The sequence below is a fragment of the Rhinopithecus bieti genome, unplaced genomic scaffold (genome assembly GCF_001698545.2).
Source record: "Rhinopithecus bieti isolate Rb0 unplaced genomic scaffold, ASM169854v2 scaffold_2827, whole genome shotgun sequence".
In the NCBI taxonomy this organism is placed as follows: domain Eukaryota; kingdom Metazoa; phylum Chordata; class Mammalia; order Primates; family Cercopithecidae; genus Rhinopithecus; species Rhinopithecus bieti.
The window spans coordinates 2,225,840-2,242,336 of record NW_016804135.1 but is presented as its reverse complement, the minus strand read 5'-3'; the positions used below and the strand labels follow the sequence as shown (position 1 = coordinate 2,242,336).

Genomic DNA, 16,497 nt, shown 5'->3' with positions numbered 1-16,497 from the left:
AAAAAAAAAAAAAAAAAAAAAAAAAATTTTTTTAAAGAAGTGTTAAATTATCTTACCTGCTGAACTAAACTCTGAAAAAATGTCTTTATTTGTTTGAGGTTTTCCGTCGGCATCAATGTCCATGATGGTACGCCACAATTCAGAGAATCTAGCTCGTTTTTCTTTGGGCATATATATTCCATGCCATAGTGCTTTCAGCATGTAGTCAATATTGATCAGAATTTGCCCAATTCTGGTATCATAATAAGCTGGAGGTAACTGACAAGAAGAACTCTGATCATAATTAGCTTCTAAACTGATGGAAGGGATTTGATTTAGGCAATAAATTCCAATAGCCAACTCTCTTATCATTTGATGGACTTCTCTATAGTCTAAGAGGGCAGTAGGGTCCACGGGAGTCAGTAGGATTGCAGTGGAGAAGCCTACGTTATTCATTTGACTTATAATTCCACACGGGAGGTCTCCTTGAGAGCGAACATCCTCTTTGGCAGACAACCAGCTAACTAGTGCGGTAGTTAGTAACTCCTGTATTTCACTCCGATCATATTTTTCAAAAAAAGCAGATGCATTTCTTTGTATTGCTAAATTTTCCAGGTAGGTTTCTTCATCTTGAACTTGCTCAAATCTAGGTAATCCTTTTTTGGGCAATCTTAACATTTCTAATTAAATCTAGTGTGTCCTTTTTGAAGCTTCTGCAATGAATAAAAAGGAAAAGATTATCAATAAAATCTGACATGGCAACGAAACTGGATTTCTGTAGAAATAAATCTGTACCTTTCAACTACATAAGGTTAATTTTTCATGATCAACCGTTACAGTTTTCAAATTAAAATAACTGCAGTACATGAAAGCTGAAATTTGAATTAAAATAATTAAAATTATAAAATCTTTAACATTAACCATGTTCTGCTTTTCAAAGAAGTCAAAAGAGAAGATGCATGTCAAAAAGAAATGTTAAGTTTATGTGTGAGAAGCTACTGTTACATACCTATTTGTTGTTGGAGAGGCATTCTTTTGTGTATGTTTGTGTCTGTTTGTGTTGCTATAAAGTAGTACCTGAGACTGCATAATTTATAAAGAAAAGAGGCTTATTTGGCTCACAAGTCTGCAGGCTATACAAGCATGGCACCAGCATCTGCTCAGCTTCTGGGGAGAGCAAGCTTACAATCATGGTGGAAGGGGAAGGGGAGCCAGTGTGTCACATGGTAAGAGAGGGAACAATAGAGAGAAAGGGGAGGAGTCTACTCTTAAACAACCAGATCTTTCATGAGCTCAGAGGTAGAGTTCACTCTGCCAGGAAAGCACCAAGCCATTCATGAGGGATCCGCCCTCATAATCCAAACACCTCGCACCAAGCCCTACCTCCAACACTGGGGAACCTATTTTAACATGAGATTTGGCGGGGATAAATATCCAAACCACATGGATATTTATTTTGTTTTCAGTTTTTTAAAGCAAGACTATAATGACCTGCATGAAAGAAAAAGAAAGGGCAGGGCGCGGTGGCGCACGCATGTACTCCCAGCATTTTGGGAGGCCGAGGCAGGCAGATCACCTGAGGTCAGGAGTTCGAGACCAGCCTGACAAACATGGAGAAACCCCGTCTCTACTAAAAATACAAAATTAGCCAAACGTGGTGGTATGCCTGTAATCCCAGCTACTCAGGGAGGCTGAGACAGGAGAATCACTTGAACCCGGGAGGCAGAGGTTGCAGTGAGCCAAGATCACGCCATTGCACTCTAGCGTGGGTAACAAGTGTGAAACACTGTCTCAAAAAAAAAAAAAAAAAAAAAGAAGAAGAAGAAGAAAAGGAAAGAAGCATCTGCTTAACTTTCAATTTCTGTGCCAATGAATGCCTCTCTGTTCCTGAAATAATAATAACCACAACTACTATTTATTGAGCATCTACTATATGCCAGGCTCTTTACTATATGATGGTTTTATTTATTTCATCTGATTGGTCTCTATTATATAGTGGTTCTCAAAATTTAGCTTGTATCAAAATCACCTGGGGCTTGTTCAAATACAAATCACTGAATCCCACCACTAAGTTTCTGATTCAATGAGCTGCAGTGGGGCCAGGAAATATGCATTTTAGTAAAGTTACAGGAAATGCTGATACTGCTTGTTTGGGCGCCACACCTGAGACCCCAGGTGAGTGAGTCAGACCTTGTTATGCCCACTTTATAGAGGCAGAAACGGAGACCAGGAGGTTGCAGGACATGTCTGAGGTTTTACGCCTTTCAGAAACAGAACCCACGTCTGTCCATACTCAAGCCCGGGACCCACGTCCAAAAGCAGCCCGCGTCAGCCATGGGCACGGGAAACAGGATAGAACAAGGAAAGGGGAGGAACCTACTCTAGAATGACTGTTTTCTTGTTCGGGAGAGGGGCGCTGCGTCCGCGCCGTTCCCGTGGGGCTGGGAACAGTCGTCGCCGCCTTAGATGACTTCTCGCGGGGCCTTGAATCCGCCCTCAGGGGCCCCGCATGGGCCAGCGGGAGGCGCACCGGAAGGAACTGAGAGGAACTTTCAGGTCTTTTCACCCCACCGTGGCTGCCCGGCCCTCCTCGCCTCGCCGGGCAACGCTGCCGTCGCCCGGGCGCGGGTCGAAGCGGTTGGTCCTCCGGGCCCTGGGGTGGCGGGGCCGCTCCTGAGGCGGAGCTTGCAGGCGACAAGGCCTGGTGCGTCCCGCAGCAGCCGCAGCGCCCCCAGGCGGCGCCCGGCCCCTTGGCTGGCTCAGACCCCCCGCGTGCTCATCTTTCCCAAGCCCGCTTTAGCGCTCAGTCCAGCCGCATGCCGTGGGCACTGTGCCGCCCTCACTATCTGCCTCTGCTAAAACACCAAAACAGAGTGGCAGAGGAGAAAGCGCTGGGCGTTGAGGCAGTCCCGAGTTGGAATGCCACCTCCATCATCATTCTTTCATTCAACAAGCATTTTATGGAACACCTATTATGAGTCAGGCACTGAGCTACAAGCTGGAAACCCTAGAAAACAGGGCAGACACGAAACCCCAAGGAGCTTACAGTTGAACTTGGGGAGCTTACAGTTGAACAGATAATCTCGCAGCTATATTTAACAGTGTGCCAATATTAGATGGAATGACAGCACTCGAATGAAAGCTAACCTAGCTCAGGGCTAGGAAAGGCTGCCTGAGGAAGTGCCCTTTCCCCCTCCGGGCCTAGAAAATGAAAAAGAGCTACCCAAGCAAAGAACTGGACAAGTAGCTTTTCAGGAACAGGGAACAGCAGGAGAGAAAGAACTGAAGTGAGAACAAAGTTGAAATGATTGAGAAACCGAGCAAAACCCTGCTTAGGGAACAAGAGAGATGGGGGCACAAACCGAGCTGCAGAGGTGCGCGATCGACAGATCATGCGGGCTGCTGAGTAATGATTTTGAATTTCATTCCAAAGGATTAGCCTAGAGTAGTGGCAGTGGAGGTGGGGCTCAGGGACTGTGGACAGATTTGAAAAATAATGAGGTTGCCTGTTGGTGACAGATTGAATGGGGATATGTTGACAAAGAAGGTTGTGTCCAAGTGAGAGCCACATTTTTGTCAGGAGCAACAGGATATCAGGGCAAGATTAAGAGTTCAGTTGTGTACATAATTGACCTTGAAATACCTGTGAGAGAAACTGAGATGTAAGATATGTTTAGATAAACAGTTCTGGGCTAAGAATGGCAGTAACGGTTAGACGTATAAATTTTGGCAGGTTTATAGTAATTGAAGCCAGGGGTGGGGTTGAAATCACCAAGGGAGAGCTTACAAAATGAGTTGAGAACCAAGGATTAGAGACCTGAGAAATTTAACATTTAAAGGTCAGGTAGAGAGAGTGGAATCAGCAACGAAGACAATGAAAGAACAGCCAAGAAGGCAGGAGGAAAACCAAAATTGGTCACAGAAGCCAAAGTGTGTGTGGGGGGGGAAAAAAAAAAAGGAATGTCCAACTTTATTGGATGCTGCTGCTCGGTCAGGGGAGATGAGAACAAACTCTTCCACTGAATATAGCAACATGGAAGTTCTTGGTGACTGTTTGGGGGAGAATTTCTCTTCCAGTAACCATGTCATTATTTTAGCTACCATGGAAATAAATACTAATTTATAAGAACTATTCCACGGTTTTTTTTTTTTTTTAAAGAGATGTGAATGTTTGCACTTAATATGAACCATATATGTACATTCTCCTACTTCAAGGATTTTCCCCCACCCCCAGGTAGACAAATGGTTTGTTCCATGTGTCTCAAATCTTGGTAAAGAGTTGTCTCCTTTTTTAAAGGATCAACACAGAACTCCATCCCACAGCTAATGGGATTGAATAGCAGAAGGTTGTAAATACCCAGGCCCTCTTGGTGTTCACACACATGCATGTATATCCTCTCTCTCTGTCTCTCTCACAAGTATCCTTCTGGAGCAGATGACCTGGAGATTCCTTATAAAAATTTGACTGATTAATACATTTAAATCTTATAGAGTAGCCCCTGGAATATAGCATTATATAAGTCATAGCTATTTTCAGTATTGAACTGTATTTTTGTTATAATATTCAATTCTAAGCCATGGGGCAAACCTCTTAAGTTTCATCTACTCCCAATATAAGCAATGTCAATTTAGTGCTCAGGTCCACACAGACACTTGAAATTGTCTGCTTTCAGATTGAGGGATGAAAGCTATGTAGGTAGTATCTAAATTTGGGTTGAACATTGCATCTTCCAGGGAGTAAATTCGGGGCATGTGAAAGCCTTTGCCAGGTTATTGACCTGTTTGTCAGGATCCTAAAATTTCTTTGCTACTATGATTAAAGAATCAAAGGGTGGCCACATCCAGAAATGGTGTCGACCCTAATGGACAGATTTCACAGTGACACTGGTATGGCAGTTAACAGTTGAGTAATGTGGGTGGATGTCAGGTTGGAGTGAATAGACAAAAAGGTGGGGAGAGTGACTGTGGATGAGAGGCAAGACATGGTAAATAGAGGAAGACGTATCCATCCTTGTCTTCAGGTTGACTAGGCTGAGGAGGAGGAGGAGGGGCTGATTTTGCTGTCTCAGGGGTGGCAGAGGCAGAAGAAAATCCAAATATAAGTGGAACTGCACAGTTCCAATGTGTTGTTCAGGGGTCAACTGTAATCTTAAAAAGTTATTGGGGTGGGAAAATGAGCTGCCTAAACAGATGTAATAGAAGTAACAAGTACTGTTCAGGAGGATGAACCTCAAGCAAATTGTTTAACTTCTTTAAACCTGTAGTTCTTTCATCCGTGAAACAGGAGCCTGTCTAAACCATGGTCCCTGAGGAGAGGGAACTGAATCATTTCTGGATGGAAATATCGAAGAGAGTGAGTCTGGGAAAACAAACCCTTTCTCTTCACTCTCACACAACACTTCTGACACCAGATGTGTGGATTTTTTTCTACACCAAGCAATTCTCCAGCTCTCTGAATACCAGCTGGGTATCCTCCAGTTTAATCCTGCCTCTATCTTCCTGAAGTTAGTGTCAGATCCTTCAGCTTCAAGGCTCAGTGCCAAAGGTGTCTCTACTTTAGATGGCAATTTCAAGTCTGGATCTCTGGTACTTCTGATTGACCAGCTACATAAATTGGGTGTTTTCATGACCCCTATTCAGGTTCAATAATTTGCTAGAATGGCTCACAACACTCATAGAAATACTTACGTTTACTGGCTTATGATATAGGATACATCTCAGGCACAGCCAAATTGAAGATATGCATAAGGCAAAGTATTCAAAAAATATTACAGTGAGAAGGAGCTTCCATGTTCTCTCTGGGCATGCCACACTCCCAGCACCTCCACATGTTCAGCAAACCAGAGGCTCATCAAATCTTGTTCCACAGTTTTTATAGAGTTTAATAGACCTTAACCTTCAGCAACACTCTCCCTCCCAGAGGTTGGTGGGTGGGGATGAAATTCCAACTTTTCTAATCTCTTTTTATTTTTTATTTATTTATTTTTTTAGAGACAGGGTCTCACTGTTGCCCAGCCTGGAGTGCAGTGGTGTGATCCTAGCCTCACTGCAGCCTCCACTTCCTGGGTTCAAGTGATCCTCCCACCTCTGCCTCCTGAGTAGGGAGGCACATGCTTCCATGCCCAGTTCATTTTCTGTACTTTTTACTTTCTTTTTTTTTTTTTTGGTAGAGATGGGGTTTCATCATGTTGCCCAGGCTGGTCTCAAACCCCTGGACTCAAGAGATCCCGCTTCCTTGGCCTCCCAAGCTGCAAGTATTAAAGGCTATTTAGAGACCTCACTCTAAGTCACTGCATTAGCATAAACTCAGGTGTGATCAAAAGGGGCTTATTACGAATAACAAAAGATACTCCCTATCACTAAGGAAATTCCATGGTTTTAGGAGTTCTGTGACAGGAAAAAATGAAAATTCAACCAAATGAACTTTAAAACTACTATTATTATACAATAATAAAGCAGCAGAGTATCTCACTTTTATATAGTTATATAAAACATATTTTATATTGTTACATTGTGAATCACATTACAATTTAGTCTCCTTTTCAATAGAAAGATTTTCTAAGGAAATGATTTGGAGCCGTCCACATTTATCAGATGCCTTTTCATTATTTTTTTCCATTTTTGCAATTCTTGATCCAAATTGCATGGCCCGTTTGGGCAGAAGAGCAGAGGCTGTAAGACCAAGTTCCACAGCTGCAAGGCGTAAAAGTAGTTTTTCACCAATTCCTCGGGGTAAAGTCAAGTTTGCTTTTTCCCAAATTGGTAGAGAATTTAGAAAGGAGACAACATTTTCATCCAGGAAAGGAAATCTAAAATAAACCGATAAATAATATAACCACTATGTAAAAATAAAATCAACCTGCTTTGATTTATACACAGTTTTATAGCTAAAATTTAATCAAACTAAATGTTTCATAACATATGACATATACTACAAAACAGTCTAAGTCTCAATAAATAAATTAGGCTTACTGTGTCCAGAAATAGTTTCAAATTGTCTTACAAGGTATCTTTGTGGAGGCCTTGAAAACAAACATGATTTTTTTTTTTTTTCCACCTAGGCGAGCACTACCACACCCAGCTAATCTTTGTATTTTTTGGTAGAGATGAGATTTCGCCACATTGCCAAGGCTGGTCTCGGACTCCTAAATCACTCAAGTGACCCACCTGCTTCGGCCTCCCAAACTGCTGGGAATACAGGTGTGAGCCACTATACCTAGCCTACAAGCATGATCTTAACTAACTATTCAATCTGTGTCTGATCTTTATCACGTCTAAAGAAATGACACTTTAGGGATATGGAACCAATGTAGAAGGGCTCCACAGTCTGAACCTGCAAAACATTTATGGTAAAATTTTGTTAATCAAAATTGTTTAATTATACTTAAGCCAATTAAATGGTGATAAATTACTGTAACAGAACAAAATATTAGATTTTTTTTTTTTTCCCTAAATTCTGGGATGACCTAGAAACAAAATATTAGATTAAAAAAAATAACTTTCTGCCCTTTTGCTTCCCCAATTTCTACAAAATTCTGTTCTTTTTCTGTTTAAAATACTTTAACACCCACCATCCCACATCTCCAAATGCAATACAGTTACACTAGTGTTTCCATTTTATTACATCTTAGTCTAGGTTAAGAGACTGGAAAAGGCAAAGACATTTGTTATCTGGAATATTACATAAAAATGAATGAGTCGCAAAAGCAAATTTAACTACAGAATCAAATCAACACACTACTGTTAATATGTATGTCAAGATACATAATAAATTATTTAGATCTAGCACTATATTTGTTATATCACAATTCTGTATTAGCTGCTTTAAACATTCTTCATATGCATTTTTATTTGAGCATAATATAATACTTTCATAAGTAAGTGCTTTTACTAGACAAATTCCCTTCTCTATGACCTAGCTGAAATAACAGACTGAATTTCTACCTCTTTCTCTCTCACGTCCTTCAAAGAGAAAACAGTTTAACAGTTTACAGACTTTATTACGGTATTAGTTATCACTTTATAGTGAAATCTGGAAAATTATGATACAATAATGACGTAGTAGCCAAACTTTTACATGGACTAGGACCAGAAACTTAAGAAGGACAACTGTGTAAAGGCAGCTACAAGTCAGTGGAAAGAGGAAAAGACTGAAGTAGAGACAAGAAACAATGAAGTCTGAGAGAGGGAGAGAGAGAAACTGTAGTATGTTTAATTCTCAGGGAGCTTACTTGGACTTCCTATTCTTGGATGCTTGTACCCTTGTAATAAACTACCTACTTGAATCAATTAGCCTACTTGAATGGATTTTTGCTCCTTATAACTAAATGTCACATCTTCCTTTATCCTTACTTAATGTCTTAGAAAGTTTTATTCAAATACTGTACTTGTTCACTACCTTCAGAAATATGATATAGGTAAAAATAAACCTGAAAAGCAAGAATCGATACATGAAAGTGCCTCGGTTTCTCTGAAGGTTTTAGGTAATCTGCAATATGTGACTGAATTGTGTTCAGAAACATGTGGCAGAGGAATATCCAGTGTGAGGACTACCTTCAAATCAGCATGGATCTATACATACAGAAATGTCTACAGAGACAAAGCCAGTTTCTATAACATCGGAGAAGAAGGCTTGCAGGTGGGGCTTATGCCCTTCCTGGGAGCAAAGCAAACGTTAAAAGCTGAACAAAACCCTCTAAATACCTTATCTTAGTATTTCACTATCTCAGTTTTACTTTGATAGTCTTTTATGTGGAAACAGAGTCTCACACTGTCTCCCAGGCTGGAGAGCAGTGGCGTGATCTGGGCTCACTGCAACCTCCACCTCCCGGGTTCAAGCCATTCTCAGCCTCCCGAGTAGCTGAATTACAGGCATGCGGCACCACGATCAGCTCATTTTTTTGTATTTTTAGTAGAGGTGGGGTTTTACCATGTTTACCAGGCTGGTCTTGAACTCCTGTCCTCAGGTGATCGGCCCGCCTTGGCCTCCTAAAGTGCTGGGATGACAGGTATGAGCCACCATGCCTGGCTTACTTCAACAGTCTTTTTCACTATAGTCTTAAAAACAATCCTGTCTTTACGTTACCTTTGAAAATTACTGAAAATACATTTCTTAGAGAATGAGTTCTAGAAAATAACTGCTCTCCTGGCTCTTCCCAGCTCTGTTTCTGACTGTGTTTATAATATAAAGCCAAGTTATTATTGCTGCTGTTATTCATATGAACAGTCTCCAAAGAGAAAACAAACTTAGAAGTCTCCATTTACACTCTGCTGTTTTTATAAAAATACCGAACAACACTCAAATGATTAGAATTACCTTGCTTCTTTTCCATGATCACCAATAACTCTGTCATCACGACCAAGATTTCTAGAAGAAATTCGACCCAGTTCCATCATTATTTCCTTATTCAATCCTTCCAGCCCATGTGACTGAAAGCGGACACGATGACGAGAATAACCTGCAAGTTGCTCATCTGCACCAATTCCAGTGAGAACTACCTATGCAGTTTAAAGAAATCCACATAAAAATGTTATCAACTACAACTACACAGTAAAGAAAACAAGATAAAAGAAAAGCTTAAAAATTGCAAACCTAAAGATAACACTTTAGGAGAAAAACAAGATAAAGACAGAAAATAGTAAAATATATCCAATTCTAAAGAAGTCACATATGTTGTGTTGTAGTTTAAATGCAACTAAAATATGCTATATTCTTACCATCAAAATACTACAAGCTTTAAGGGTCAAAAATAGGTCTCAGAAATTATCAAAAGAAACACTGTGTCATACCTTTGCACTGCTCTGATAGGATTTCACTCCATCTTGGGCCACTAACCGACCAATTCCTCTAGAAGCAAACCAGACTGCACAGCCAATGCTATCATCCAAAACTGTATCCAATGGCCAAATTAAGTGACATATTCGAGTTCTTCTTAATTTCTGCAGTTCTTCCATAGAAACATTAATTTCAACAAAATTCCAAATTCGGGAAGGGCTAACAGCTTGTAGTTCCTTTAGTCCCGCCCTTCCTGTGATTCTATCTGGTACACTGACATGTTTATCAGGACTGTCATCATCAGTAGCAGCAACATCTTTAGAGAATTCTTCAGAAGATATTTCACATTTATTTTTCTTTTTATTTCTTTCTTTGTTAAAGCTAGTTGGCATGGTCTTTTCTTCAGCTATGAAAGCTACATTAAGAAGATCAATTGGTTCATCTAAAGGAATATGACGGTCAGCAAGGGTTGCAATAACCATGGAATCAATGCCCCCAGAAAACAGGATTGCAACATTTGCTTTCCTATCACACATTTTCAAAACTTCATTTGCTGTCAGATTTTCACCCCTAGGTAAACACAAGACACGTTTCTTGACTGCTACACTCAAGACATCAATGAACTGCTGAATTACTTCCTTTATGTGTACATCAGTAAGAAAGACCTGAAGTGTCTCTCTTGTAGGTGGCACATTGGAAATATTACTGCAATGAGTCTCCAATGCAGCTTGTGGCAACATCATATTTAAAGGAACAACAGGTTTTTCAAGATACAGTTTGGCTTCATTTGCTACCACGGATACAAATGCTGGTAAGTCTGCTGAAATTTGACTCAGGCTATTAACATTTTCTTCAATAATATTCTCCCTAGAAATATATTTCCAAGGATACAGTTGTAAAATAATGCATCTGGAAATGGCAGTAGACTTAAGATCAATTCTGAAAAGTCCAGATGCTGGAACTTCTTGCCACCGATTTGCCAATCCAGATGTTTGGGTGCCAACTGAAGAGAGGCAGAAACTCTTGCCCAAATTACTAAAACGCCAAAGCAAGCTACGGCGACCAAAAAAATCCCTACCAAACCATAAATAATGACTAGATGCTTGATAATATATAAATGACCAGGGACCTTGTACTTCTGAGAAGAGTGACAAAATCTCAGATTCATTCTTACAGGAGGAAAGATAATTAAACAAAATTTGAGTATCATTCTCTTCAGCTTCAACCTTTATTCCACTAAAAATTTCTCCATTCCACAGAAACACATTGCCTCTTTCATCTTCCACAGGCTGGGTAGTCAAAACACCCCTCAAGTGTAGGACGTGACCAGAAAATAAACACTGGTAGTTAACATCAGACTTGAACAATTGTTTACTACTATTGGGTCCCCGCTGTTTAAGATTATATAGTAAGTCCTCTTTTAAATCTTGACTGAAATGCTCAGCAGAAAAGTTTACAGAACAACAAATGCCACACATTGTTACGTGAAATCAGGTTGACTATTTCTTGATTTTGGTCTTCTCTAAGTTTTCTGTTTCTTGGTATTCTTTTTTCAGTTCATCCAATATACCTATTGCAGGGAAGGAGAATAAATATTAAATAACATAAAAATTCTTGGACTTCTACCTAGCAATTCAGAAGGCAAAACAAGCTGTTTACCAAAATCAAACCATATAAACACACACACTGTGCCAGTGCCAATGATAATTAACAACAGGCTACTAACAAAGAATGTTTATCTTTTGCAAAAATAGCTTCTGTTTTGCCGAGTGCTCATTTTGGCCCAAGCACTTGGCTAAGCATTTTTTATACAGCATCTTGTTTAGATCCCACAATACCTTGGAGGCTTAAAGTATTTTACCCAAAGTCACAAAGGTAGAAAGTGGTAATGGTTTGTCATACTTAGACCTGTTTGAAACTCTAAAGCACATGTTAATAACTATTGCTTTCTAATACATATTATGATATAGATATATATATATATATATATATATATTTTTTAACTGTTGACTCATCTTTGGAAGGCTAACTTGAAGAAAACCAAACTGCTGTATTAATCTTTTGATATATATTTTAACATTCAGATGAGTATAATTTAGGCACCCCCCAAAAGCCACAAAAAAGAAAAAACTTACTTTTGCTCTCAGATAGCATTTCTGTTCGGTCTGCAAGAAAGAATATATTGCTGTTCTGTTGCTGCCTATATACTTTCTGGAAAACATAATTTAGGCTAATATCAAATTTTGATCTAAAAAGTAGATGTTAAAATCCTTAACCCTATTATCACTAATTCTTGAACTTCAGTAATATATATTCAGTACTATACTTTAGCAAACACAGATAAGCAAAAACACAAATAAAAGTCATCCATTGCCCAACTACCAGAAAGTGCTACTACTGAAATGAAACTATTTTCTCTCCATATACCATTTTAACAAAAAATGTTCTTACTGTATCTGCAGATTTATGCTTTTATCAATGAGCAATATATTGAGAACACTTTTTCTTATCAGTAAGTGTTATTTTACAAGAACACAAAAATGGCAAAGCAAGCTATGGTGACCAAATTATACCTACTGCTATATAGGTATAATATATTACAGTTTATTTGCTCTGCTTCAAATACTAAACATTTAAGGTGTTACCAACTCTTTGCTATTGTGAATCAACGTTGTGATGAATATCTTTGTAACTAAATCTTCGTGCATTCCCATGATTCTCTCCTAAGTATCAACTACTATAAATGGAACTGCTGGGTCAAAGTGTTATGGTTTGAGTTGTTGAGACTTTCTGCCAATTTGCCCTCTAGAGAAAGTCTGTATTAATTCTGCCTCAAATTTTTTTTTTTTTTTTTTTTTTTTTGAGATGGAGTCCTGCTGTGTCGCCTAGGCTGGAGTGCAGTGATGTGCTCAATTCACTGCAACCTCTGCCTCCCAGGTTCAAGAGATTCTTGTGCCTTGGCCTCCCGAGTAGCTGGGAGTACAGGCATGCGCCCAGCTAATTTTTTCATGTGCTTCAACTTCTAATATTCCATAAGTGACAACATCAGAAATATCTAAACAGTTATTACATAATCTTTAAAATACTTTTAAGAGTTCAAACTAATTTGTTCCTGAATGTTAAAATGTAATTTGACACTGAAACTATACACAAAGCAGTAGCTTGCTTGTTTATATTAATGGAAATGGCATTAAATAACCATGATACACATTTATAAAATCTATGTAAAATTTTTTGGAGGGAGGGGAAGCAATGTATCCTTTTTTGTTCAATAATCATCCACATTGATTTAAAAGTTTCTTCTCATTTCAATATAAAGTTTGTTTGTATCAAAAGAAAACACCAAATTCAGGTATAAAATAAACATCATCAGTGATTACAGCTCCAAGATACCAAAATACAACTAGTATCATTTGTTGCAAATGCAATGTGAATAGCATGTGATAGAAAAAAGACATCTTCAACTATGAGATCTATCCATTTAAAAAAAGAATCTAGACACTTGAAATTTAAAAAGATGCTGAAATACTATACATTTTATTAAAGTATGATTAAATCTTATCTATAATTCTTGTAACTTTAATATATAGTTAACATAAATAAACCTCCCACATATTTACTATTCAGAATTCCTGTAATAACTCACCCTATTCTTCTTAAGGTTAGAAAGTTCATCCACCACAATTTTTTGTTCTTTAATCTATTGAAATAAAGAAAAACTCCTTAAGCTAGATGTTTTCAAAGTATGTTCAATGAGAATCCCTTAAGGGGTTGTTTTAAAATTAGAGATGGGATAAGGGGCTATGATGTACTGGTTTTCCAAATGGGCAGTTCGTGAATATACAGATTATCTTCAACAGCAGTAGGCCAGGCGCGGTGGCTCAAGCCTGTAATTCCAGCACTTTGGAAGGCCAAGACGGGCGAATCACGAGGTCAGGAGATCGAGACCATCCTGGCTAACACAGTGAAACCCCGTCTCTACTAAAAAATACAAAAAACTAGCCAGGCGAGGTGGCGGGCGCCTGTAGTCCCAGCTACTCGGGAGGCTGAGGCAGGAGAATGGCGTAAACCCGGGAGGCGGAGCTTGCACTGAGATCCGGCCACTGCACTCCAGCCCGGGAGACAGAGCGAGACTCCGTCTCAAAAAAAAAAAAAAAAACAAACCGCAGTCTGTGTGGGGGTACAGTTGGGGAAAAGTTGGAGGAGAAAAAACAGTGATTAGACTTGCAAAATGTTAGGTAACCCATTAAGATCAGACAGGGGATTTGGTGTTCGTAACCAGCAATCATGCCCAAGACTACAGTTACTCAACAAGGTTTATACCTTTTATTAAAAATATATGATATACACCAGGCCCAGCACAGTGGCTCATGCCTGTAATCCCAGCAGTTCGGGAAGCCAAGGCAGGTGGATCACCTGAGGTCAGGAGTTCGAGACCAGCCTGACCAACACGGAAAAACCCCATCTCCACTAAAAATACAAAATTAGCCAAGCATAGTGGCGCATGCCTGTAATCCCAGCTACTCAGGAGGTTGAGGCAGGGGAATTGCTTGAACCTGGGAGGCAGAGGCTGCGGTGAGCCAAGATTGCGCCATTGCACTCTAGCCTGGGCAAGAAGAGTGAAACTCCATCTCAAAAAAAGAAGAAAAAAAAAAATAGGTGTGTATATATATATATACACATACATATACACACCAAAAGGAATTCCAGTCTTTCAATTAAGCTGTGATTTAGATTGGGGAAAAAAAGGCAAATTGAATGAGGGGTGGGTTACTTTTTTCAATATTTTCATGATTTTATGTACTAAGAAGTGCAAACATTCAAATCAAGCAATGCCTTATTTGGGGACAGTAAGACCTTTCATGTTCCATCTTTGTATTTTTCCCTTTTTATCTCAATGACTAGCATAGAGCTGGCACTGTTGAACTGGGTTTCTTTTTTTTTTTTCAAACAGGGTCTTGATCTGTTACTCAGGCTGGAGTGCAATGGCGCGATGACGGCTCACTGCAGCCTCGATTTTCCCGGGGTCAGGCGATTCTCACGCCTTAGCCTCCGAGTATCTGGGACTACAGGCCTGGACCACCGTGCTGACCTGGGCTTCATTTATTTGTAGGAGAGGGCTCAACTAAGTGAAAACTAAGTTTCTTTTTAACTCTTTATTTATTTTGTAAACACGACTGATTACATAGTATCACAAGAGCCTCTAAAAGCAGCTTTTATAATATTTGTGCTACTTCACACACACCTCAGGGATTTGTATTCACCAGTATGCGTAAGTGGCTTGCTATGGTGGTAATCAGAATGGGCTGTGTGTCTTTTGAAAATTCACCCCCAATTCCCATGAGTATGCACTTTTCTGTCTCCCCAGTTGGCAGAGCTGTAGTAATGAGGTTGAATTCCAAGGCCGAATTTGTAAACATTCTTTGAGACTTAACATTTGTACGGGGCTTTCCCATTTCAGGAATGACAGGTGTACATTTCACTTTACTTCAAAGAAAGTAACTGATACAGAAAGATTAAAGAGACTTGTCCAGATGTCATTGTAAGTTTGGGACAGAACCAAAGTAGAATCTAGGACATGTAATACCTGAAGGGCTACAACCCTCCCCACCCCCATTTATCTTTAAAGGTTTTGTTTGTTTATGGCAGTTAAGGCTTATATTATATTGGCTTCCTCTCTCCCCCTTTTTGGTATAACAGTGACAACCCAATGAGTGTTTTAGGACCATTGCTTTGGTTAACGGAGAAGCAGCAGCTAACAGGTGGATTAGGAGAGACCAGTTAGGAAGCCCTTGCGGGGGGCGGGGGGGGACGGGGGTCCCGATGGCAGATGACGGTGGCTTATTTGGGGTGGTAAGAGTGTTCACGGTGATAAAGGGGCATATTTGAAATGAGTTTCAAAGGTAGAACTGATAGGCTTCCATGATGGGCGTCAAGGATGGATCCCGGGTTGCTGGCATGGTTAACTAGATGGAGAATATCTGCGATGGAACAGATTTGGGGTGGGCGGTATTTCCCAAAGTTTAAAAAGACTAGGGAGGAAAACACCCAACCAAAACTCCGCCCCGCTGCCACCTGGGTCGTGTCTCGGGGCAAATTTCAATATCTCCCTTTTCGCAACTGTTTTCAGAAAACAAAAGGACTAACTGTGGCTGTCAAGTGCTAAGAATAAAAAGAGCAAAGTAGCAGGGCAAAGCCGAGGCCCGGGCAGGCCCCACGCTGCCCTCTGCGGATCAACTTTAGGGTCCTGTGAAGCCCAGTCCCGAGTCCAGGAGCCTTTTCATTGCGTCTCACACTCACCTTGCTGCTAAGATCCTCCTTGTGTGGGGTCGAATTGTCGGTGGGGATCAGCACAGGGCTGTCCTCTGGGAGCGTCCCTCGGTTGGGCATTTCCACCTACCGCAAGAAACGCGCTATGCTCAGCCCTGAAGGAGCCTAGAGCATTAGTCACCGCGCATGCGCGCTTCCAGCCGCGCGCACCCTTTCTTTTCCCGCTAGTCTTACCAACAGCGTCTGCGCGCTCACTTGAACGCATGCGCAGGCCGTGTCTTGCCTGGGGAGGAGTTTCGCGCCTGCGCGTGGCTGCTTAGGGCGTGAGTACAGTCCGGTTGCAAAATCTGAAGTTCCTGTACTGGCCTCTAGTGGTTGAGATGCAGAAACGCTCAGGTGGTTTCTTCATGACGTCTTGTCTAGTATACAACGAGTTATGTGCGCCCTCCAGTGGTAAATGTAAAGAATAGCCG

General features: G+C 40.4%; 2 protein-coding genes across 5 annotated transcripts in view; both read right to left on the bottom strand.

Moving 5' to 3' along the window:
• Positions 1–2,894, bottom strand: part of ANKAR (ankyrin and armadillo repeat containing) — a 75,944-nt gene extending 73,050 nt beyond the window's left edge. The window contains 2 exon segments of the mRNA XM_017865548.1: positions 57–692; positions 2,360–2,894. Of these exon segments, the coding sequence (XP_017721037.1) occupies positions 57–657 (601 nt within the window). The 5' untranslated portion in view covers positions 658–692; positions 2,360–2,894.
• A 3,504-nt stretch (positions 2,895–6,398) lies between these two features.
• Positions 6,399–16,265, bottom strand: ASNSD1 (asparagine synthetase domain containing 1). 4 transcript variants are annotated; one of them, XM_017865514.1, is made up of 6 exons: positions 16,055–16,265; positions 13,401–13,454; positions 11,890–11,965; positions 9,769–11,324; positions 9,296–9,477; positions 6,399–6,788 (listed from the first exon to the last, which is right to left on the bottom strand). In XM_017865514.1, the coding sequence occupies exons 4-6, from the start codon at positions 11,230–11,232 to the stop codon at positions 6,503–6,505; spliced, it is 1,932 nt and encodes a 643-aa protein (XP_017721003.1). In that variant the 5' UTR covers positions 11,233–11,324; positions 11,890–11,965; positions 13,401–13,454; positions 16,055–16,265; the 3' UTR covers positions 6,399–6,502. The 4 variants fall into 4 exon arrangements, with proteins under 4 accessions (XP_017721003.1, XP_017721015.1, XP_017721010.1 ...); XM_017865526.1 differs by having other exon boundaries at positions 11,890–11,919; positions 16,055–16,261; XM_017865521.1 differs by lacking the exon at positions 13,401–13,454 and having other exon boundaries at positions 16,055–16,242.
• Positions 16,266–16,497: the final 232 nt, after the last annotated feature.

Bases quoted from the DNA above. Each gene is read 5' to 3' on its own strand.
- ASNSD1 (XM_017865514.1), bottom strand. From the start codon at position 11,232: ATGTGTGGCATTTGTTGTTCTGTAAACTTTTCTGCTGAGCATTTCAGT. The intron at 9,478-9,768 runs GTATGACACAGT...TAAACTGCATAG, and splicing joins CCTATCAGAGCAGTGCAAAG to GTAGTTCTCACTGGAATTGG. The intron at 6,789-9,295 runs GTAATTCTAATC...GGTTTATTTTAG, and splicing joins GATCATGGAAAAGAAGCAAG to ATTTCCTTTCCTGGATGAAA.